The sequence below is a fragment of the Gopherus flavomarginatus genome, chromosome 8 (genome assembly GCF_025201925.1).
Source record: "Gopherus flavomarginatus isolate rGopFla2 chromosome 8, rGopFla2.mat.asm, whole genome shotgun sequence".
Classification (NCBI taxonomy): domain Eukaryota; kingdom Metazoa; phylum Chordata; order Testudines; family Testudinidae; genus Gopherus; species Gopherus flavomarginatus.
The window spans coordinates 1,164,186-1,189,653 of NC_066624.1; the positions used below are offsets into that span (position 1 = coordinate 1,164,186).

The 25,468-nt window shown below is 47.0% G+C and overlaps 1 protein-coding gene across 1 annotated transcript in view; it reads left to right on the forward strand.

Annotated features, from left to right (window-relative positions):
• Positions 1 to 25,468, forward strand: part of TEX11 (testis expressed 11) — a 138,212-nt gene that overhangs the window by 79,741 nt on the left and 33,003 nt on the right. Inside the window, exons 17-23 of the mRNA XM_050964910.1 lie at positions 1,140 to 1,242; positions 4,167 to 4,291; positions 5,070 to 5,155; positions 5,895 to 5,948; positions 6,752 to 6,792; positions 12,828 to 12,914; positions 14,811 to 14,881. Coding sequence (XP_050820867.1) covers positions 1,140 to 1,242; positions 4,167 to 4,291; positions 5,070 to 5,155; positions 5,895 to 5,948; positions 6,752 to 6,792; positions 12,828 to 12,914; positions 14,811 to 14,881 — 567 coding nt within the window. The remainder of the gene's footprint in view (positions 1 to 1,139; positions 1,243 to 4,166; positions 4,292 to 5,069; positions 5,156 to 5,894; positions 5,949 to 6,751; positions 6,793 to 12,827; positions 12,915 to 14,810; positions 14,882 to 25,468) is intronic.

The window sequence follows — 25,468 nt, forward strand, 5'->3', positions numbered from 1 at the left end:
CATAGAACCCTGACTCTCTGGATCTTAAAGCAGAAGCCTTCACTGCCTGAATTAAAAGGGCCCACTCTGTTTGCCAGCTCATCAATCTCTATATGTTTCCCAGCTACCACTAGAGAGGGACAGAGCATCTCACTAAGTGGGTATGGATTACATGTTCCACCTAAAAAGAACAGGAATACTTGTGGCACCTGTTCTTTTTGCGGATACAGGCTAACAAGGCTGCTACTCTGAAACATGTTCCACCTAGATGAGGAAGCTTGCCTGAGTTTTAGAAGTCCATCCAGCTCTAATCCGCATGCATGCCCTGACAGCAGAGGTTGAACCTGGGACTTCTACATCTAAATGCAAGAGCCTGAACTTCCAGAGCTGAATGACCCACATCTGAGAATCAGGGATGCAGCAAGTTAATCAACCTTTTTGTCCCAGCCATCACTAGACAGGGACAAAGCAAAACACTATTATCTAACCCTGGATATATGTGGCAACTTCTGTTTCCGTGTACTGCTGCGTATGCCAAGTAGAGTCCAGGAGAGTCATTTATAAACAAGATGCTCTGCAAACCCCTACCTCCATTCAAGATGAATTTCACCCCATCCAGTGGGTCAGCACAGTGAGACTGTAATAGAGCCTGTGCCTTGTGCTGGCCTTCTGCATTTGGTTGAATTTCACTCTTACTTCTTAGCTCACAAGGTGAAACTTCCAAGGCTGTGGAAAAAATGGTCTGATGTTATACTGTGTCTGTTGAGAAACAGTGTGTGACCCTGGAATTAACTACTATATTGTTAAGGGGTCAGAATTAAGGGTTTGTTTGCAACTGTAATTTTAGCATTTCTTGAGTTTTAAATGTTTAACTGCAACATTAACATTTATTGTCCCTCTATATGTGCTCAAAAGCTTATTTTTGTGACTTTTATTTTGTTTTTCAGCTCTGGATAACTTAAGATTTTTAAGATCCTTAGGGCATGGACTTTTCTTTGTCTGTAAAACACCAAGCTTTATACAGCTGTGGAGCTGTTTAAATAACACGTATATAATCATTAATATCTTCTCTCTCAGTTTAGCTCACCCCTGCTACAATGTGTGTTACTGACTGCTTGTCCTGACTGTGATAAAATCCTGTTAATCTTTTCTGTCAACAGGCAAAAGAGGCAGTGAAGGAAGCAGAGAGGTGTGATCCCAGCAGCATCTTCACTCAATTCAGTGTGTATAAGGTTGCGGTCTTGGAGGGTAACACTGAAAAAGGTAGAAACAATCAGAAGGGTAATATGTTGCTGTGTACATGTGAACACATGATTATTTTGCTGTTTTATTGAGTTGGTCTTTTCCCAACAAAAAAACTGCCTTTAACTTAGCCTATTTCTCCACCTATGCCCTAAATTCCTTTCTCCCCTTCACCTCGAAACTAATTGGAAATGCTGTCTGCATCACTGCTTCAGTTTACATCCTAGACCCTCTCCAATCTAGCTTCTGCCCTTTCCACTGAAACTACTCTAACCAAAGTCTCTAATCGCCTCCTCTTGGCCAAATGTCAGTGCCTCAGTTGCATCCTTGATTTCCTGGGTCTCTGTTGCTTTTGACATTGTTGATCCATCCTCTTCTTGACTTCTTATCTACGCTGGTCTTTTGTGATACTGTACTTTCCTAAGTCTCCTCTTATCTCTCTCACCATTCCGTCAGGTTTTTTGATGGGTGGTCCTCCTCTCTCCCACTTTCTGATGGGATCTCATAGGTCTCCATCTTCAACCCCCTCCTTTTCTTCCATATATTGTATTCTAGGTCAGTGGTTCTCAACTGGTGGTCCACGGACTCTTGGGGGTCCACAGACTATGTCTACTCTTATTCTTAGGCTGGACCCCTTTTTCTACCTTCCTTTCTGGAGGATCATAATCTGAGTCTTCCTGATTACAAGTAGCTTGTTTGCTGACCATTTATGTCCATTATCTGCAGCTCCTTTGTGCTGTCATTTATGGGCAGTTCTCTCTTTCCCCTATCAGCTCGTAATTTGCATCAACACAGATGCTTTTTAGCTTGCTTTTGGACCAAAAGCCATCAGCAGAGCTCAGAGACTCTGTCTTAAAATGAACAGGAGTACTTGTGGCACCTTAGAGAGTAACACATTTATTTCAGCATAAGCTTTCGTGGGCTACAGCTCACTTTTTCGGATGTATAGAATGGAACACACAGACAGGAGATATTTATACATACAGAGAACATGAAAAGGTGGAAGTATGCATACCAACTGGAAGATATTTGTTAGTCTCTAAGGTGCCACAAGTACGCCTGTTCTTTTTGTGGATACAGACTAACACGACTGCTACTCTGAAACCTGTCTTAAAATAAACTTCCATCTGAGTTTTGATTACTTTCCACTTTTAGCTCCTGCTTCCAAAACGCACAGTGATCCGAAAAAGAAAACATAACCTATTGTGGCGCTTTTTTGGAGCCCTAATAGGATTTTAATTAAGTAGCATGTTCTGCTTGCATTTTTTTTCTTTTCACCCTTTCTGTAATATACACTGCATATGTCATAGGAAAATGCACATTTTTTCATATCAACTTCTATAACATTATATTAACCATATCAATTTTACATAAGGTGTAACTATTTCTTTTGTGCTCAGTTTTCATATACCCTTATCAAAGTGACAGTCTGATTACTCAGAGCCAACTTCATTGTTCCTAACATTGCTACTTTGTGCATCTCGTCCCTGCTATTGCTCCAGAGGGTACTGTCTTTTTCATTTCTTACTCTTTTACTGCAGCTCTTATCTGCTACTTAGTTACAAAAAAAAAAAAAAAAAAAAAATACAGACTCTCTCCCCATTCTCGTAGTTGTCTTCAAAAAGATACTGAACTTTATAAAGCATTGAGGTACCTTAAGGATTAAATGCTAAATATCAGAGCCAAACAACACTAATTACCTGTCTCTCGCAAAAAGTGTCTGTCTGTTTTGCATCTTTGAATAAAAAATTCAATTGGATTTTTAGTGGTATTATTTAAACAAAACCAAACCAATTCATCGTCAACCAAAAAAACAAGAGTTTTACAAACCAGGAGTGTTGATTTAGGTCCTTAAAGCATCACATATCTACACAATATATTTGCACACACACACAGATACATACATACATTCCCTTTTTCTTAACATCCCTTGCACTGCTCTAATAATTTTTACACAGCTGTACATAGATTGCATTCCCTTTTATACATTTGGGGGCAGTTAAGTTCCAGTGGAAACCCCTTGTGTTCTTTTAGCGAATTTGACTAATTTGTCCGTAGTCAAATGATTTCAATCAGATTGTCTCTTTGCCTGGATTATTTGCAGACATTCCTTTGGAAAAGGGCCAATTTTTCCTTCAAATGGCTGCAAAGAAACGAAGAATTCTCTTCCTATAATGCCTTTTCTTTTTAACATTTTAACAACTTTCAACTGTTTTAATTTCCTCCAGCCTCTGCAGAGTTAACTTCTTACTCTTTTTCCTTAAATCACTTGTTTATCTCCCAAAATGACACTTTCATCAACTCAGATTTCACCATTTCAAGTAATTGTCTGAGGGATCTGAATTCCCCATGCCTGTAGTTACTCCTTCCCTTACTCTTGCCAACAAGTCTCTCAGGGCTCCCAACTTGTTTTCTAGTCTCTTTATCTGTTGCCTGCCTGCTTGTCTGGGCCCGATCTTGATTTCTTCACTGGAGCCTCTGGAATTTTGCAGAATTTTAAAATATGGTGCACATAATTTTTTGGTGCATAATTTTTAATGTGTTGGTGCAGAATGCCCCCAGGAGTAACTCTTGTTGATTTGAGTCAAGACATGGGAGAATGGAGCCCTACCCGGCCTATGGGTTATATATTAGAGGGAGGGTTCTGCTTTCTGCAACAAGATCGGGGTGCTAGACAAGGCTTCCATTGTTTGGCAACACTGTCTGCAGTAGCCAGAAAAACCATGTTAGCATTTCTCTACAGTTAAGCACTGGGCTTGCTAGAAAGGTGTTAACATATTTATCTAGTCAGAACAGGTTTTCCAGGGGGAACTTGTGAAAATTAGTTGAAGGTGTCAGCCTTTCCACAGACCAGGATGATATTTATGTTAAAATATCAGAGTACAGTTACTTTTGTGTGTTTCTATGAAAAATTCTGTTAACAGCTGGTTCCTCATGTATTTCAGCTGTGGAAGCAATTGTTGCAATGGGGAAGTTAGCAGCAAAGCCAGCTCAGCATGAAGATAAGCTACTAGCAGATGGAAGTGCAGCCACCAGCCTTTTGAGTTTAGCTGCCCAGATTGCTTTAGAGGTAGGTAGAGCTGATAATGTTTTCTGGGACTTCTGCTTCACTTTCAAATAAACGTAGCAGCTGTAGCCTGTCCTACTTGTAGTTTTTCTTGCTATGTGCTACACTAGAGAAGACCTTGCTATGTAAACTCAAGTGTGTTGAATAAAGTGAAGCAGAGGTTTATTCCAAACCAAAGAAATAAAGTTTTAAAAGAATTCATAAGGAAAATTCCTGAGCTATAGATGTTAGTGGATAGACATTGCACCAGATGCTTCCTTAGGTCTCCCTTCTGTCACAAGCTACAGAATTTCTGTTGTCTTCTATGGCTTGATTGCTGAAGATGCTCAATTCAGAAGGAGAAGCTGCTTATATGTTCTTAAGGAGCTCAGATTCTGGGGTTGGGAAATCCTGAAGGACTATGAAAATTTACTTGTCCCTCTTGCTTGTCTGTGAGCGGTGACTGAATGGTGTGTGTGCACTGAATGAATGAATATGGGCATATATAGAGCAGCCCTTTCAGCCATCTCTTGGGGTTTGCTAATAATATCCCAGGTTCTAATGGCTTCCCCAAGCTGTATTGTTCCTGTTCTGTCTATGGACTGATTGCGCAAGGAATCACAGGATCTTTCGTTAAGATTTTTTTCCTTGCATCTGGGGATGTTTCTTATGCAGAATCCTCTTGCCTTTCCCCCACGAGAAGGCCATGTAAACCCAGCAAACATTTTGCAGTTGTGGGTAGGATGGCGTTGCTTGACAATTGGCACAGCTTTTAGAAAATGTGTTTGTTACTTGTTTTCAGAATGAACAACAGGCTGTGGCTATCAAAGCTTTGGAGTATTTATCTCAGCACTCACAAGATTGTCAACAAGTATTTACAGCTTTAAAGTGAGTATTTGAGATACCGATAAAGGAAGGGAATTTGTGCTGCTTCTCTTTCTTTTAATTTATTACATCTGAAAAGTTTTTAGTTTTCATGAAGGTGAAGAACTGAGCAGGTACTGTGTATTATGCTAGCCTGCAGCTCCTGTGCTGTTGAAATCCAGAGCATCCCATGACGCTGCAAAACATACCTCAATCCTGAAATGCCACACCTTTAACCAGGCCTGTCATAGGCCTCTCTAGAGCAGTGGATGCCAGTTGCTCTGAGTTTAATGTTGTTTTTGTGATGTGGACAAATGGCCAGTAGTGACTAGAATGAAATTACAATCAATGCATTTGACTTGCTATCGATCATCCCCAGAGGTGAAAAGACTGGTTTGGTATTTAGCCCTAAAACTTGGGTTTGTTGATAACTTAAGTAATTTTTTAAAATAGCATGTTAAAATGTTCTACCCTATTTTAAGAATAATAATAATAAGACAAACATATTTCTTCTATTGTTTACTCCAAGCCAGTCAGGCATTGATTTAGCAAAGTAGAGGACAAAATAAAGGATGAGAATTGGGAAAATCTTATAAAGTTCTTAATCCCAATCTGATACCTTGTATCTTTCAGTAGGTATATTTAATTGATGGCATGGAGAAGAGGTGGGAAAAGATTGTCTCTTGTTGGGGCTGAAAAGGCACAAAATATTGATGGAGATGTAATTTCTAAGTCTCATTTTCTGTGTTTCTCTTACATGTAGGTGTTTGGTTCGCCTTGTGTTGTCAAAAGTCACGGCAGAACCCAAAGAGAATAGGTGAGGCCATTTGCTAAATACAATGACTGTCCACCTAAAAAGATATATTTGGTTTTTATTTTCTTACCATGTGATTATGGGACCAGTCCCTGTTCAAGCTAAACACCAATTTACATAACTGAATAAGAACTTCTAGGACTGGGCCCAGTGGCATCAAGTGTGACCAGCTCTTCACCTTGTATAACTTTCCTCCAAGTACCTGCACTCCATCCCCTTTCCTGTTAACTGGATGCCAGCATGATACTAAATCAGTCCTCAGTGGGGAATGTGGATCAGGTGGCCTCTCTGAGGTTGACATCTCCAGTTGACATTTGGAGGATGTACCTGTCAAGAGCTCTGAGAACAGTGTGGTCTTCCCTGCCAGAGACCAAGCATTTTTCAACTCTTTGTTGAGTGCCCAAAAGCTCAGGAAAGGAATACTGTTGATGGTAGACAATGGGTCTCCTTGGAGTGGGCTCTATCACTTTGCTATGCACCCAAGTTGGAGTTAGTACCATACAGCTTACTTCTGATATTGCAAGGAAACAAGGCTATGTAAATGAAATTTGGAAGCTGAGTCTCTGGCTTCCTTTCTGAAAATCTCCTACAACACTCCTCCTTTGGGTCTACAAATCTACAGGCCTATAACACTCTTACTACGGACTTGCAACGCTGCTACTCCAGGTCTTATAACACTATGGGTTTTGAGTCTATATGCTTTTGACAAAAGCAGGAATACTGTATCTGTAATTAGTTATCGTATTCTGTCATACCATATAAAATAATAAAGTGTTCTGTAAAACTGGATTTTTCTTCTACTCTAGGGATAAAGATATGGACACACTCCTGACTTACTTGACCTCAGGTACGTAGTTTACATAAGACCATAAGAGTGGCCGTACTGGGTCAAACCAAAGATCCATCTAGCGCAGTATCCTGTCTACCGACAGTGGCCAATGCCAGGTGCCCGAGAGGGAATGAACCCAACAGGCAATGATCAAGTGATCTCTCTCCTGCCATCCAACTCCACCTTCTGACAAACAGAGGCTTGAAACGCCCTTCCTTACTCATCCTAGCTAATATCCATTAACGGACTTAACCTCCATGAATTTATCCAGTTCTCTTTTAAACGTTATAGTTCTAGCCTTCACAACCTCCTAAGACAAAGAGTTCCACAAGTTGACTGTGTGCTGTGTGAAGAACTTCCTTTTATTTGTTTTAAACCTGCTGGCCATTAATTTCATTTGGTGGCCCCTAGTTCTTGTATTATGGAAACAAGTAAATAACTTTTCCTAATTTACTTTCTATACATCACTCATGATTTTATATACCTCTATCGTATCCCCCCTTGGTCTCCTCTTTTCCAAGCTGAAAAGTCCTAGCCTCTTTAATCTCTCCTCATATGGGACCCGTTCCAAACCCCTAATCATTTTAGTTGCCCTTCTCTGAACCTTTTCTAATGCCAGTATATCTTTTTTGAGATGAGGAGACCACATCTGTATGCAGTATTCAAGATGTGGGCGCACTATGGATTTATACAAGAGCAATAAGATATTCTCCGTCTTATTTTCTATCCCTTTTTTAATAATTCCTAACATCCAGTTTGCTTTTTTGATTGCCGCTGCACATTGCGTGGACGTCTTCAGAGAACTATCCACGATGCTCCAAGATCTCTTTCCTGATTCATTGTAGCTAGATTAGCCCCCATCCATTTTCTGTGGTTGTACATCTATGAACATGTTGATGGTACAGTTAATGCTGTGTGTTTCTGCTCTGAAAAGCCTGCGGACTAGAGCTGGAAGAGTTTCATTCCTAGTAGGCCTGTAACAGTGTTAGCTACTTCCCTCAGACAAAAGGCTCGCTCTTCCTACAGTTTCCCCTTGGGAAGGAGAAACCCTACTTATGATCACAAATGCAGTCAAAACAATCAGGTAGCATCCACACTAGCAGGTCTAGGGGCTTCAGTCTGGGATGGCCCGAAGTGGCAGTTCTCTACTCTGTCTGCATGGATAGGGCTCAGAACAGCATCTTTATTAAGCAGGCAGGAGCTATGACAAACGAAAAAAGTTGTTTTGAGTTTCCAGTGCGAATTTATAAATGTGGTAGTTAAAGGCCAAGTGCTGGGCTCTTCATTGTCCTAGCAATTTACAAGAGGATTGTTTTTATTAAAGTGACTTTTGTTCTTCCTCTGAAATGTAGAAACTGCAGAAAATAATATAAAGTTGGTAAGAGAAATGGGGGGCTAATTACAATACTGACACTCACTTGTACCCCTCGCCTCCCTCCCAAAAAATCCCTTTTCTTCTTCTTTGAGCAGTGTCCCTATGGGGTGCTCCACTGTAGTTGTGTCTGCATCCCTGCGCTGCTGATCAGAGAACTTTGGTAGCAAGGTCTGTTGGAGTAGCAAACAATCCTGTGGCACCTTATAGACTAACAGACATTTTGGAGCATGAGCTTTCGTGGGTGATGCATGTAGTGAGAATTCCCAGGGGCAGGTATATATATGCAAGCAAGCTAGAGATAATGAGGTTAGTTCAATCAGGGAGGATGAGGCCCTGTTCTACCAGTTGAGGTGTGAAAACCAAGGGAGGAGAAACTGGTTCTGTAGTTGGCAAGCCATTCACAGTCTTTGTTTAATCCTGAGCTGATGGTGTCAAATTTGCAGATGAACTGAAGCTCAGCAGTTTCTCTTTGAAGTCTGGTCCTGAAGTTTTTTTTGCTGCAGGATGGCCACCTTAAGGTCTGCTATAGTGTGGCCAGGGACGTTGAAATGTTCTCCTACAGGTTTTTGTATATTGCCATTCCTAATATCTGATTTGCATCCATTTATCCTTTTCCGTAGAGACTGTCCAGTTTGGCCGATGTGCATAGCAGAGGGGCATTGCTGGCATATGATGGCGTATATTACATTGGTGGACGTGCAGGTGAATGAACCGGTGATGGTGTGGCTGATCTGGTTAGGTCCTGTGATGGTGTCGCTGGTGTAGATATGTGGGCAGAGTTGGCATCAAGGTTTGTTGCATGGATTGGTTCCTGAGCTAGAGTTCCTATGGTGCGATGTGGAGTTACTGGTGAGAATATGTTTCAGGTTGGCAGGTTATCTGTGGGTGAGGACTGGCCTGCCACCCAAGGCCTGTGAAAGTGTGGGGTCATTGTCCAGGATGGGTTGTAGATCCCTGATGATGCGTTGGAGAGGTTTTAGCTGGAGACTGTATGTGATGGTCAGTGGAGTCCTGTTGGTTTCTTTCTTGGGTTTGTCTTGCAGTAGGAGGCTTCTGGGTACACGTCTGGCTCTGTTGATCCGTTTCCTTATTTCCTCGTGTGGGTATTGTAGTTTTGAGAATGCTTGGTGGAGATTTTGTAGGTGTTGGTCTCTGTCTGAGGGGTTAGAGCAGATGTGGTTGTACCTCAGTGCTTGGCTGTAGACAATGGATCATGTGATGTGCCTGGGATGGAAGCTGGAGGCATGAAGGTAGGCATAGCGGTCGATAGGTTTTCTGTATAGGTCTGTTGGGCCCGCAAATGGTGCTGTCTCTTCTAGTGCTGCACCACGAGGCTAACCTGTGTGTGCGGGCTAACTGTCCTCAGTTAGTTCTCAACCGCCAGGACTAGAGATGGAGCCTCTAGCTGCCTGTTAGAGGATCATTAACTCTTATTTTCAATTGTTAGTCTTTAGATTTTAGAAACCCTTTAGCCTTCTTTTGACTTTTACTTGGTGGTGCCTTTAAAAAAAAATCAACAAAAAGAAGAAAGAAAAGGCTTTATTCTTGTGGCGACCCCCCTGGATAAGCATATGCCTGGCTCTCTGGGCTTCAAGAATTGTCACACTTTCAGAGAAGCAATCCCGATTGTGGACAAGCACCCTCGTGCATTTGCTGTCTCGGAGCGGGCACATCCAAAAAAAGTGTTTCCTCTGCAAGCAGCTCCAACTGAGATACCACAGGGACCGAGACCTCTGCCTAAAAATCATTTTTATAGTAGAGGCTCTCCAACCCCAGCCCTCCAGTGGATGTGAGTCTTCCCGTCAACCTTGACTTTGAAGGATAGTGCGTTGAACAAATGGCCTGGGGACTCCTCTCAAAAGTTGAAAAAGAGAGTGGGAAGACCACTTAGTTAGCCAAGGGATACCTGAAAGCCGTCACCACCTTGCTCGGTATCCTCGGCATTGCCAACACTGAGATCAGCTTGCACCCACATCTCACGGCGACTGTCAATGTCCAGTACCATTGATAGGCCCATGGACTGTTTGGGGACAGGCACCGAATCTTCGGTACAGAGACACAAGGGCAAATGCTCTAAGCCTCTCCTGGTGTGCGAGCTGTCAGTACTGCCAGCAGCATTGGCCCATACGGCACTGGAGAGATTGATATGGGCAAGGTCCCCATCTCCCCTGGCACCACCGCTGACGTCAGGACACTTGGTACAGTTAGAATTCCATCAGGCTGATGACCTGTCTATGTTGGAAGCTCCTTACTCTCCACCACTCAGTACCAAGATCATGGAACTGAGCCATGGCCGACCAAGGGGCATTTCCTCACAATCATGCCATGCCCCTCTGATGTCAAATGATGGATCGGACAGTGAGCCAGACAGGGTTTCTCCATAGGCGCTGACTCTGTGCATGCTCCGGGGCTGCACACACCTTTGTTTCTGGCTTCCTTGCACACACCTCCAAACTGACTGCTGCTTGTCAATCACCCACATGTGGAATACACAGAGGGACCAGCACTTGAAGACAGAATGAAGGTTACTTACTGTAACTGAAAGTTCTTTGAGATGTGTGGTCTGTATCTATTACACTACCTGCTCTCTGTTCCTTCAGCTTCAGCTCTGGATTGGATTTGTGGTAAGAAGAGGCACTGTGGGGGCATTGATCCTCACTGCCTCTTGTACCCTCGCTCAGGAGCATGAGATGATCTTTTGTGCATATGCAGGCCAATGAGCAATGCTTGTTAAAATCTCTGAGCTCAGGTGCATGGTGTGCATTGTGGGCGGCACATGAACTGCTGGCTGGGGAAGGCAGGCCCCCAGCCCTGCCCCTTCCACCTGAGGCCTTGCCCCTTCCACACCCCTGGAACTGAGAGCCCCCCCGCTGCAGCTGCTGGCCCCAACTCTAGGCTGGCTAGTTCCTGCAGTCCCCCCAACTGCAGATCCCTGGGAGGGAGAGTGTGAGGCGGCATCATTGCAGCGTCCACAGCCCCAGAGTGCTGGGAGGGGGAGAGAGAGAGCACACAGCAGCACCACTGCAGCCCCTGCAGCCCTAGCATGCTCGAAGGGAGAGCGCGTGGCAACACCACAGTCTTGGGAAGGCGAGCAGCGTGCGCCAGCCCCTGGAGCTCAGCAGCAGCGCCAAAGCAGGACCCTGGAGGTGGAGTGTGGGCGGGGCCATGCCTGGCTGTTTGGGGAAGCACAGCCTCCCCTGCCCACCGCCCATGAAGTGCATGCATATCCTATGTGTCAATTACAGGGACCACACATCTCGAAGAATTTCTATTTACAGGAAATAACCTCTGTTTTTACTAGATATTTTCTCTCCTCTCTTCCTGTCTTGGAAGCCCCATAGAAAATGTACATTTAGTCCTGTAGCTGCTATAGTCACCATGACCATGTCATGGAGAATGAAGAGCTTATGTAATAAAATCATAGGACTGGAAGGGACCTTGAGAGGTCATCTAGTCCAGTCCTCTGCATTCCTGGTGGGGCGAAGTGTTATCTAGACCATCCCTGACATGTGTCTGTCTAACCTGCTTTTAAAAATCTCCAATGATGGAGATTCCACAACCTCCCTAAGCAATTTATTCCGGTGCTTAACCACCCTGACAGTTAGCAAGTTTTTCCTAATGTCCAACCTAAATTGTCCTTGCTGCAATTTAAGCCCCTTGCTTCTTGTCCTCTCCTCAGAGGCTGAGGAGAATATTTTTCCTCCTTCCTCCTTGTAACAACCTTTTATGTACTGGAAAACTGTTATCATGTCTCTCCCTCAGTCTTCTCTTTTACAGACTAAAGAAACTCAGTTCTTTCAATCTTCTCTCACAGGTCATGTTTTCTAGACCTTTAATCATTTTTGTTACACTTCTCTGGACTTTCTCCAATTTGTCTACATCTTTCCTGAAATATGGCGCACGGAGTTGGACACAATACTCCAGTTGAGGCCTAATCAGCATGGAGTAGAGCAGAAGAATTACCTCTTGTGTCTTCCTTATAACACTCCTGCTAATACATCCCAGAATGATGTTTGCTTTTTTTGCAACAGTGTTACACTGACTCATATTTAGCTTTTGATCCACTATGACTCCCAGATTCCTTTCTGCTATTCTCCTTTCTAGGCAGTCATATCCCATTTTGTATGTGTGCAACTGATCGTTCCTTTCTAAGTGGAGTGCTTTGCATTTGTCAGTGTTGAATTTCATCTTTTTTTTTTTCAGACCATTTCTCCAGTTTGTCCAGATCATTTTGAATTTTAATTCTATCCTCCACTGAAGAAGTTGTTTCCTCCACTGGACTTGAGTGGGACCCTAAGAATAGTATTTCAAGGGACTGAGGGGATTAATTTTCTTGTCCCAAACTCCTCCCATCAGATTAAGCCAAACCCCACAGACCCCCAGTTGGGCCCCAATGTCAATGAATTTCTTGGTGAAGGGACATGACTCATTTTGTTTGTATGTCCCTTGTGACAGTCCTGCATATCTAGCTGGAAATGCTAGTTTGGGCACATTCTAATGTTTTTCTGTGAGCTCTCTCTAAATATATTAGATCAAACCTGTGAGTGGTACCCCACATGCTGAATTACTCAGATTTCTGAAGCCCTATACTGTGTGTTGTAGTTAATATTGGGCATAGGAAATGCAGTTGTTCTGCTCAGGAAACATTTCCTGTCTGTCAAATGGCATGTTTCTGCAGCACATCGGAGGCTTGCTGAGTCTTTTACAGAAGGGAGTATGACACTGGATATGAGGACCCATGAGGCTCACTGGTTTAGAAAAATGGGTGAGTAGCACTGCCAGCGTGTAAACAGAGGGAGGAAAGGGCAAAGCGTTGGGAATAAAAACCCGTGTGTGAAGAACTAACACTTGGTTATCTCTGAATCTTCCTGCAGCAAAGTTTTGACTCTCAGAATAAATTTCTTATGGAAACTTAGGGCTTGTCTACACTTACTAGGGGATCGACACACGGCAATCGATCCATTGAATCTGAACACCTGATTGGGCCAATTAGATACTCAGATTCTTCAGTGATGGGAATGACACAATTATTGAGAGGGCTAAATCACTGATAAATCTTTATGGGAGTGGTATGCCTAATTCTCTTCTGAATGTACTTGTCAGGATAGAAATTATATGCAGAGCAATCTGAAATGATTGCCTTTTATGGGTCTAGGGATAGTATTGGATACTTACAGCTAGATTTTGTGTAAATCTGGAGTAAATCCATTAAAGTTGAAGGAATTATTCTGAGTAATTATTAGAGTAATTTGATCAGAATCTGGCTTTTCTTCCTTCAACTTCGTGTGAATGGATTTAATGGCAGAATGGTTAGTTATTGAGATAACAGATTTGAAATCATGAATAATCTATATTAATAGCAACTACTGACAGTATTTCCTGCTGTTGTTAAATGAGTCCTGTGATGGTTTCGGTCACAGAGACCTCCTTGGGACTGTCACCTGATATGCTGAAGTTACTCTGAGCCCATTTTGCCTGCCAGCTTGGGACTCCAGAATCCTGCCCTGTTGAGCCAGACATGCTAGCCTGCTGCAACACAGACCTACAACTAGTCCACGTCCCCAAACTTGCAGACTTTAACCAAAAACTGCTCAACTGGTCACCTATCTCCAGCACCCAGACACTCAGTTCCCAATGGGACCCAAACCCCACATAAATCTGTTTTACTCTGTATAAAGCCTATGCAGGGTAAACTCATAAATTGTCCACCCTCGGTAACACTGATAGATATGCACAGCTGTTTGCTCCCCCAGGTATTAATCACTTACTCTGGATTCACTAATAAACAAAAGTGATTTTATCAAGTATAAAAAGTAGGATTTAAGTGGTTTCAAGTAATAACGGACAGAACAAAGTAACTCACCAAGGAAAATACAGCAAGAAGATGCAAGTCTAAGCTTAATACATTAAGACTCTGTTTACAGATCAAATCTCACCCTTAGAGATGTTCCAATACGCTTCTTTCACAGACTGGACTCCTTCCTGTTCTGGGCCCAATCTTTTCCACTTGTACAGTCCTTGTTACTTCCAGCTCAGGTGGTAACTAGGGGATTTCTCATGACTGGCAGCCCCCTTTGTTCTGTTCCACCCCCTTTAATAGCTTTGGCTCAAGGTGGGAATCTTTTGTCTCTCTGGGTACCCAACCCTCCTTCTAAATGGAAAAGCACCAGATTTAAGATGGATTCCAGTATCATGTGACATGTTCACATGTCGCTGTAAGACCTTATTCTTCATTACATACACAGGAAGGCTTACAGGTAAATAAACCCATTCACAACCAATTGTTCTAGTCAATGGGAACTATCAAGATCCTAAACCACCATTAATGGCGCACACTTTGCATAATTACAATAATTACAATCAGAGTAATCCTTCACATTTCTACTTTCAGATACAAGAATGATACATTCATACAAATAGGATGGATATATTCAGTAGGTTATAACCTTTGTAATGATACCTTACAAGAGACCTTTTGCATAAAGCATATTCCAGTTACATCATATTCACATTCATAAAGCATATGGAGTGCAATATCACAAGCCCCATGTTTAAAATTTAATGCTGGGCCCGAAATGCCTGTCACTGAAGATTTTATGGGCACAGACTATACCAGGCTGAAGGTTTTTATTCTAGTCTCCTGTCTTGTTGATTTTATGAGCTTGGAACTTGGCTGTACAGTTCGAGAACTGCCCAGGAACAATGAGGGATTTCTTTGTACTGTCATTCAAGGTATGTGCTCTGCTTAGTATTGTCTGTGATGTGATAGATGGTGTCGTGCAGCTGGTTTTGTTACAAAACTCCAAACAAATATATCAGATGTTTCCTTAGAGAGCTTCATTTGGGTACCCTCGGAGTTAGATGCTTTGGTCACACAGAGGGAAACACGTCACAACTTCAGATTTCGGAATTATAGTCACACTTTAAATTATATGGTTTAAAAATTGGGATTCAAAATATTTAAATTAAAAGGACAATTTCAAACAGGTGGTCACTGAAGTTTGGCCACTATACAACTAATGCAAATCTATTACATAGACAACTCTTCTCCATCTTTTCTGCATGCAGAAACTCCCATTAACATTGTGGTTTATATACATGTTAATAGAGAGGCACCCCAAAGTTGTTAGACCTCTGATGTTGTAAATAATCTTCTGATTTAATTAATATGTATTATCCAGTGTACTACACATGATTAATTACTAAGAACCTAATTGTTAAGGTTCAGCCATCATCCATTCAGTAGCATATTCATATACTTATCAATTATGTACTCATTATACCTCAGTAAATACACTTTTAATAATCAGTTCTTCAAGTAGTGACCCTATGGGTGCTCCACTTCAGATATACTCCCATCCCTTGCACCTTTAATCGGAGGTTTTTGGTGGTGGTGCCTGTTTGGCCATGCACACACCCCATGCTTTATTGTGCCCCATTCTGAGGCTATGTAGGGTTGCATGGGTGAACCACCCTCAGTTTCTTCTCGACCATCTCTGCCTGAGATGGAGCACTGGTGTGCCTGACTTTTGAAGTTTCTTAGCCTAGTTACCCTTCTTTAGCTTATTGTTCTTTTCTTTAGTTATTTCATTTACTTTTTGTTTAGGAGTTTAGGGGGACTTTCTCTTGATCCCTTTCCCCTTTTGGGAGGGAGATGTTCCCCTGATACATACTGTTGTCCTGGGATATGCTGGACTCTCCAGGCATCAAGTGGGGCATTTCTTGCCAAGAGGCTATCCTTGTCAGCGACGGGCATTCCTGTTGTATCTGCTGCGTGGGAGAGTCTCAGATCCTCCAAATGTAATCCATCTGCACTGCTTTTTAGGGCAGGGCAAGAAAAAAATCAGGAGCTAAAAGTGAGACTCCTAATGATGGAGCATTCCCTCCAACCAGCCTCAGATCCAGGCCTTGAGGGCCCTCCAGACATTAGTTGCTGAATTTAAGATAGTGCCATGTTCATTTGGGTGTAAGCGAGATAAATCCGTGGAGAAGAGCCATAGAAAATATTCATTCTCCACAGAAAAAGTCAAACTCGAAAAAGACCTTGGTCGCCACAGAGCAAGGCTGCTGCAAAGACCTTATACCCCACCCTGGATATGGCTGTGGCTCCAGATACTCTAGGTATGGATCTTGTGGCTGGGGTTCTAGGCTCACCAGAGAAAAAGGGCAGCAAGCATGCCTTGGTAACTAAAACCTTTGGTGCCACACAAACAGGACACCGCCTTATCAAATCATTCCACCTCTAAGATAACGGTACCCACTACTCCTTCAGTACTATCTGCATCTAAGTTGATCACTGAGATACCATGAAGACACCATGCCTCTCATATGGTTTTGGCACCCCGCAAGGCATTCTCATTGATACTGGCCACTTTGACTGGAGTGGACTTGCCAGAGCAGCATATACCCTACCGACAACAGAACAGGTCCTCACACTCCAAACCCTCGGTACTTCAGGAGTTTGGATTCTTGCGGGATCTATTTGTTTTGGAGGAGCTGGTTCCCTTGTTAGTTGGTACTGAGTACTAAGAGATTATTGGTACTGAGACAAGCACAGTCACCAATGTGGGACATTTCTCTGTTATCACTTGATTCTCATTATGCTGGAACTCCGCTTCTTGAAGAGGAGGAATATTCCTCCAATTAGAATATTTTGATCCAGGATTCCTCTGACACTTCAGACAAGGGATATCTATCTTGACACTGTTGAGAAGATAGGGGAGTTGCACCAAAAACAGGCCCATGTTCCCCCGACCTGGTTCAAGCACCAGTTGATGCCGTCACCAGTGCCTTTTGGACCTCTCCAGTGGCCATATTGGGATACTTGGGCAACATATCCTCAGGCAACTATCCCATGCCCCTGGTCTCATGGAGAATACAGAGTGACATGCTCTCCTACTCCAGCTTTGCCTCCTCCATTATCTCAGGCACAAGAATCTTTTAGCAGAAGGCTGGGATAGAGAAAAGATTACTCCCCAAACAAATATTTCCTCATCTTCCCCTGATGAAGTGGCTATGCTTCCCCTACTGACTGTGACTTCACACATTTCCAATAGTTAATGAAGCGTATTGCAGATTCCCTCCATATTCCCTTGGAAGAGGTGATGGAGTCACAACATAAGTTCCTGGACATTCTCCAGTGGACTGCCGATACTTGAGTTGCCCTGCCTATTAATGAGGCTCTGATGGATCCATCTGGCGGACCCCTGCAACGATTCTGCTGATGTGTAAATGGGCCAATAAGAAATATTATGTCCCAGCTAAAGACTCTGAATTTCTATTCATCCATCCAACACTGAACTCCCTGGTTGTGTAGCAATGAACAAATGTGCCAGACAACATCATGCAAAGGCCACACCATATGATAAGGATCAAAAATGCCTCCATCTATTTGGCAGAAAGACATACTCATCCAGGACTCTTCAATTTAGGATCATGAACTATTAAGTTTTTATGGCTAAATACAATCACTCAAATTATGCCAAATTGATCACCTTTATTGAGCGTTTGCCAGGTGCATGTCTCGGATACATCTGCTGCCGCTGCTCAATCCATCTCTACGGCAGTAATCATGCAGAGGGCATCCTGGCTCCATATGTCTGGAATCTCAAGGGAGGTCCTGAACACTGTTGAGGACCTTCCCTTCAGTGGTCTCAGACTGTTTGCTGAGTTCTCTGATGATTTGCTGCATACTCTTAAGGATTCCAGAGCCATGCTAAGATCTCTCAGGATTTACAGATCTACAAACAAATGAAGGTTTAGTAGATCCCAGATGGCTCAAAGATCCCAACGTGTTTCATTCTCAGGATCCCAGAGACTGTATGAACTGTGCAGGAAAAAATTGAGATTCCAGAGAAAGGAACCATTTGCTCCCTGTATGCCTGCTACTGAACCATCATCATCACTTAAGCACCACTTTTGATGGCCTGGTCAAGGGCCTGAAACTAACCCACAACATGGAGATGCATGTACACCATTTTACCCATCTTTCACCTTTTGGAAACCATCTCTGCACTTTCTTTCTGCATAGGAGAGAATCACATTAGATAAATGGGTGCTGGAGGTTATAAGGTTAGGTACACTATCCATTTTACCTCCTTCCCTTATACCCAGTCCCCTTCCCTGTCCCTCTTCCAGGAGCCCTCTCATGAGCAAGAAGTCTACTCAATTCTACAAATGGGTGTTGTAGAACCAGTTCCTGTTCAGCGCAGAGGGAAGGGGTTTTATTTTAACCACTTTCTAACCGCTTCCTGAAGAACAACTGAGGACAGAGACTGATTTTAGATCTAAGGGCTTGTCTACACTGGCCCTTTACAGTGCTGCAACTTTCTTGCTCAGGGGTGTGGAAAAAAAACTCCTGAGCACAGCAAGTTTCAGCGCTGTCAAGTGCCAATCTAGACAGTGCACTAGTGGTGGTAGCTATGCCCCTCGTAAAGGTGGGTTTTTTAGAGCACTGGGAGAGCTCTCTCCCAGCACTCTGCTGCGACTACGCAAGCCATGTTAAAGCACTGCTGCAGCAGTGCTTTAGCATTGTTAGTGTAGACTAGCCCTAAGAGACCTAAACAATTTTGTCAGGTCTCAAAACTTTGTCAGGTATCTGTCAGAGCTATAATTCTGTCATTAGAACCAGGAAAATAGTTTATGACCCTCGATCTGTAGGATGCCTATTTCCATATTGCAATTCACCTGTCTCACAAATGATTCCTGTACTTTTCAGTAGGCCAGGATCACTTTTAGTATTGAATGCTCCCATTCGGCCTTTTGTCTGCCCCAAAAGCATTCTCAATGGTGCTGGAGGTGGTCACAGCTTACCTCTGTCATCGGGAAATTATCGTTTTTCCCAATGACAACTGGCTATTCCAGGGCTAGTCTTACAATGACATCTTTGACACCATGAAGATGATCAGACCCTATTCCATGAGCTAGAGTTGCAGCTCAACACTGAGAAATCTGTTTTGAGCCCAGTAGAAAGAATAGAGTTCATAGGAGTCTCCTTGGACACTATTTCAGACAGGGCTTGTCTTCCCTCCAACAAATTCTCAACATTAGCAAATCTCATCTCAAAGATTCAAGTCAGTCCACAGACATCAGTAAGAAGTTGTCTTCAATTACCCACACACATGGCAGCCTACACCTTTGTGATGCCATATGCCAGCTTCCAGAGGTGGCTCAGGACTGTTTATACTCTGAACAAACACAGTATGAGCAAATTAGTGTCGGTCCCTCATCAGGTACAAGACTCTCAATTTTTGGAGGGACCCAGATAATGTCTGCATAGGGATTCCATTTGTTTAACTTACTCCTTCTATCAGTGTAACAACAGATGCATCCCTGGTGGATTGGGGACACACATGGTAACCCTCATGACCCAGGGCAAATGGTCTGCCCAAGAGACGCGACTATACATCAACCTCCTTAAACTGAGGGCAGTCAGGAACGCCTGTATCGGTTTCCTGCCTCTAATCAGGAACAAGTCTATTAAGATTCTGACAGACAACATAGTTGGCATGTTCTATATCAACAGATATGGAGGAGCCAGGTCCCCTTCCCTTTGTGCCAAAGTGGTAAAGTTCTGCAATTGATGCATAGCCATTTCCATCCTTATTTTGGCAATTTACCTTCTGGAGATACAGAACAGCTTAGCAGATGACCTTGGTAGGCATTTCTGCTAGGACTACAAATGTATGTTGAATCCTCAAGTTCTTCTTCGAGTGATTGCTCACATCCATTCCAGTTAGGTGTGCGCGCCGCGCGTGCACGTTCGTCGGAAACTTTTTACCCTAGCAACTCCAGTGGGCCGGCAGGTCGCCCCCTGGAGTGGCGCCGCCATGGCGCCCAATATATATCCCTGCCGGCCCACCCGCTCCTCAGTTCCTTCTTACCGCCGTGTCGGTCGTTGGAACTGTGGAGCGCGGCATAGCTGTCCTCCACGTCCCTAGCTCTCCTTGTTTTTCTATCGTTATCTCTATTGTAGTTGTTAATTAGACTGTTAGTTAGATAGTAGTAGTTAAGTGTTAAGTAGTTGTAAATAGTTTTTCGCCGGGGGCTTAGCCCTTCCCGGCACCCGGCACCGGGCTCATGCCTGGTTCGCCGGGCTTCAAGCAGTGTGCGGCCTGCAAGAAGCCTATGCCCACGAGCGACCCCCACGACGCGTGCCTGAAGTGCCTGGGGGAATCGCATAGATCCGACAAGTGCCGCATCTGCAAGGCTTTTAAGCCAAGGACTAAGAAGGAGAGGGATCAAAGGCTCCGGACTCTCCTCCTGGAAGCGGCACTTGACCCGGCGGCTTCGCAGGCCGTGATGTCGGCGCCGGCACCGGATCGCACCGGCACCGAGAAGACTCCCCGGCACCGACCTTCTCCGGCACCGGGGACAGAGCCTAGGCCGTCGAAGTCCACTACTCCGGCCAGGCACACCCGAGTGGAGCGCCCGGCCTCAGTATCGGCCGCGGCCCCGCCGGCACCGTCGACTCCGGGCCCGGCGGGTCCGTCGAGTCCGGTGCCGCCAAGCTCCCCCATGACATCTGGGGTTGAGATAGTGGTGCCATCTACACCAGAGGCCTTCGCCTCGGCACGGGACCTCATAGCCCTGACCGAGCCCACGCAGCTACCACCCCCGGTACCTCCGGTGCGGGTTGTGTCCAGAGGCAAGCCTATGATGTCGGCACCGTCCCGGGACTCTCGTTCTCGCTCCAGGTCCCGACGTCAGGGTCGCTCCAGATCCCGCCGCCGCTCGCAGTCCCGGCACCGCTCCCCTCAGCGGTACCGGTCGCACTCGCGGCGCCGGTCGACACCGAGACGATCGCGGTCGGACTCCAGCCGCCGTTACCGGCACCGCGAGTCCAGGAGCCGATCCAGACGTTCGCCGCACCGGTCGACCTCCCGGCGCCGAGCTGGTGGCAGGTCCCGGTCCCGGTCGACCTCCCGGTACCGAACCGGTGGCAGGTCCCGATCCCGGCACCGAAGCGGCGCCCGGTACCGATCCAGATCCCGGCACCGTGGCAGAACTCGGTCCCGCTCCCGGCACCGTTACGACTCCCGGCACCGGTCCCCGGCACCGAGACGATCGCCCGTGCCGGCCCGCGCGGACCATTACCATCCAGGGTCCGCTCCGCCATGGCCCTCGAGACAGCCGTCCGTGTCTTCGCTGGCGGACAGTGGGTACGCGCTGGGCACCGACCGGCAGGCGGCGCTGTTCAGCGAGCCTCCACAGCAGGACGCAGCCCCACAGCAATGGGGTTTCTGGACACCCTGGGCGTATCATCAGGCCCAGGGCCCCCAACAGCTCCCTGCTAGGCCGCCGACTGCAGAGCGCAGGGCACCTGAGGCCTCGTTGTCTCGCCCCCCTCCCTCCCCGGATGGGGAGGAAGGATCCAAGCAACAGGACTCCACTTTGGCTCCTGAGACAGAGGCGAGGGCCGAGGGAGACCCCCCTTCAGACACCCTCTTGCCGGGGGTCTCCTCATCTTCTTCCCCTGATGAAGCGGTGGCTGGGACCTCCTCCAACAGCCCCCCCCCGCTGGACCTCAGGGCGCACCAGGACCTCCTCCGGCGAGTAGCCCAAAACCTGAGTCTACAAGCCGAGGAGGTCTCGGAGGTAGAGGACCCTATTGTCACCATCCTCTCCGCAGACGCTCCCACCAGGGTCGCCCTGCCGTTCATACGGACCATCCAGGCCAACGCCACCACCATCTGGCAGTCCCCGGCCTCCATTCCTCCCACTGCGAAGGGCGTCGAGAGGAAGTACATGGCTCCTTCTAAGGGCTACGAGTACCTCCACGTACACCCGACTCCGTGTTCCCTGGTGGTCCAATCTGTCAATGATAAGGAGCGTCATGGCCAGGAGGCTCCAGCCCCCAAATCCAGGGAGGCTAGGCGGATGGACCTCCTCGGCCGTAAGGTGTACTCGGCGGGGGCGCTACAACTCAGGGTCTCCAACCAACAGGCCCTGTTAAGTAGATACGCCTTTAACTCCTGGGTGGCAGCAGACAAATTCAAGGAGCTGTTGCCACAAGACGCTCGTCAGGAGTTTGCGGCCATCTTAGAGGAAGGCAAGAGGGTCGCACGCACGTCCTTGCAAGCCTCTCTGGACGCTGCGGATTCGGCTGCCCGTACCCTCGCGTCGGGTGTAACAATGCGTCGCCTCTCCTGGCTGCAGGTTTCCGGCCTTCCGCCGGAGCTCCAGCACACAATACAGGACCTTCCTTTTGAAGGCCAAGGGCTGTTTTCGGATAAGACAGACCCTAGACTAAAGAATCTAAAAGACAACCGCGTCATCATGAGGTCACTGGGGATGCACACTCCAGTGACGCAGCGCAGACCCTTCCGGCCGCAGCAACAGCAACAACAGCGCAGGCCGTATCTCCAGTTCCGCCAGCGGCAGGACCTTAACAGGCGCCGCGGCAGGAACGGAAGGCGCAGGCATTCGGGGAACCAAGGGGGCCAAAACCAAGGCTCCTCTAAGCCCCCGCCTGGTCCCAAGCCTTCATTTTGAAGGTGCGCCCGAGGGCGCAGTAACAGTTTCCCCATTGGATCCTGTCCCCCCGTTTTCCAACCGCCTTTCTTTTTTCCTCCCGGCGTGGTCCCTAATAACATCAGACCGCTGGGTTTTACGCACGGTGCAGTCGGGATACCGCCTGCAGTTTGTTTCATTTCCTCCTCCCCGCCCCCCTTCCTCGTCCCTCTTCAGGGACCCCTCTCACGAGCAATTCCTTCGGCAGGAGGTGCAGACGCTCCTCCGCAAAGGGGCTATAGAGGCGGTGCCGGAGAACGAGCAAGGCAAGGGGTTTTATTCCCGCTACTTTCTGATCCCCAAGGCCAAGGGAGGCCTCAGGCCCATCCTCGACCTGCGAGAGCTCAACAAGTACCTGGTGAAGTTGAAGTTCCGCATGGTTTCCTTGGGGACCATTATCCCATCCCTGGATCCGGGAGACTGGTACGCCGCCCTCGACATGCAGGACGCGTATTTCCACATTGCTATCTGGCCACCCCACAGACGTTTCCTTCGCTTCCTTGTGGGGTCTCTGCATTACCAATTTGCAGTCCTCCCATTTGGCTTGTCCACGGCCCCGAGAGTGTTTACGAAATGCATGGCAGTTGTTGTGGCGCAGCTTCGGCGCAGTCGTATCCACGTGTTCCCGTATCTAGACGATTGGTTGATTCGGGGCACGTCGGAACAACAAGTCTGCAACCATGTCCGTGTGATCACCGGCATGTTCGCCACTCTGGGCCTCTTGGTGAACACAGACAAGTCCACCCTGGCCCCCACACAAAGGGTGGAATTCATCGGGGCCGTCCTGGACGCCACTGTGGGCAGGGCCTTGCTGCCATTGCAGCGGTTCCAGGCCTTGTCGGCAATCGTGCAACGACTACAGACAGCCCCCCTGACGTCAGTGAGGACGTGTCTAACCCTGTTAGGCCACATGGCGGCCTGTACTTTCGTGACCAATTACGCTCGGCTCCGCATGAGGCCACTCCAGTTGTGGCTCATCAGTCATTACAGGCCGACAAGACAGCCACTAGATATGTTAATCACGATCCCCCAGAGGGTCTTAGATTCTCTCGGCTGGTGGCTGGACCAGTCAGTGTTGTGTGCGGGTCTCCCCTTCCACCCATCTCAGCCCTCGGTGTCCCTAACAACAGATGCCTCAGATCTCGGCTGGGGGGCCCACGCAGGGACCCTGAGGACGCAGGGCCTGTGGTCCCAGGAGGAGGTGGGGCTACACATCAACATGCGGGAGTTGAGAGCGGTCCGTCTTGCTTGTCAAACGTTCTGTCATCAGCTCCAGGGTCGTTGTGTCGCGGTGTTCACCGACAACACGACGACCATGTATTATATCAACAAGCAGGGCGGCACCAGGTCCTCCTCCCTGTGCCACGAGGCGATACGACTCTGGGACTTTTGTGTAGCCCACTCCATTCACCTCATGGCTTCCTTCCTCCCCGGAGTACGGAACACGCTGGCGGATCGATTGAGCAGATCCTTCCTGTCACACGAGTGGTCCCTTCGCCCGGACGTCGCCCTCTCCATCTTCCGGAGGTGGGGTTATCCCCGGGTGGACCTCTTCGCGGCCAAGGGGAACAGGAAGTGCCAAGCGTTCTGCTCCTTTCAGGGCAGGGAACCCGGGTCGATAGCGGATGCCTTCCTCATCCAGTGGTCGACCCACCTGTACTATGCATTTCCCCCATTCCCGTTGGTCCACAGGGTCCTTCTGAAGGTGCGCAGGGACAGGGCTCATGTGATCATGGTAGCCCCGGCGTGGCCCAGACAGCACTGGTACCCCATGCTGCGGGACCTGGCCATAGCCGACCCAGTTCCCCTGCCCCTTCATCCGGACCTGATTACCCAGGAGCACGGGACCCTCTGTCACCCGGACCTGCAGTCGCTGCACCTAGCGGCGTGGCTCCTGCGTGGCTGACTGGCTCTGAGCTGCGCTGTTCCACGCCGGTGAGGGAGGTGCTCTTGGGCAGCAGAAAGCCGTCCACAAGGGCGACGTATTTGGCCAAATGGAAGCGTTTCTCCTGTTGGTGCGTGGAGAGAAATCTCCGCCCTATGGAAGTTTCAGTAGCCAACATCTTAGACTACATTTGGTCCCTCAAAGGGCAAGGTCTGGCCATATCGTCGTTACGAGTCCACCTAGCGGCTATCTCCACCTTTCACCCGGGTGCGGATGGTCACTCTGTTTTTTCCCACCCGACGGTGTCTAGATTCCTTAAGGGGCTGGAACGTTTATACCCTAACGTCCGTCCCCCTGCTCCAACCTGGGATCTTAACCTGGTGTTGTCTCGACTCATGGGGCCCCCCCTTTGAGCCGTTAGCTACTTGCTCCCTGCTTTATCTCTCTTGGAAGACGGCCTTTCTAGTAGCTATCACCTCAGCTAGACGGGTGTCGGAACTCCGGGCTCTTGTGGTAGACCCCCCATATACGGTCTTCCACAAGGACAAGGTGCAGCTGAGACCACACCCTGCTTTTCTCCCCAAGGTGGTCTCAGCCTTCCACGTCAACCAAGAGATATTCCTCCCGGTTTTTTTCCCGAAACCTCACTCCTCAGGCAGGGAGCAGCAGCTCCACTCGCTTGATGTCCGTAGGGCTCTCGCGTTCTACGTGGAGAGGACCAAGCCCTTCCGCAAATCCCCCCAGCTTTTCGTGGCAGTAGCGGACCGCATGAAAGGGCTTCCTATCTCCTCCCAGAGGTTATCCTCTTGGGTAACGTCCTGCATCAGGACCTGCTATGACTTGGCCCACGTCCCTACGGGCCGTGTGACTGCGCATTCTACCAGGGCGCAGGCGTCGTCGCTGGCTTTCCTCGCCCGTGTGCC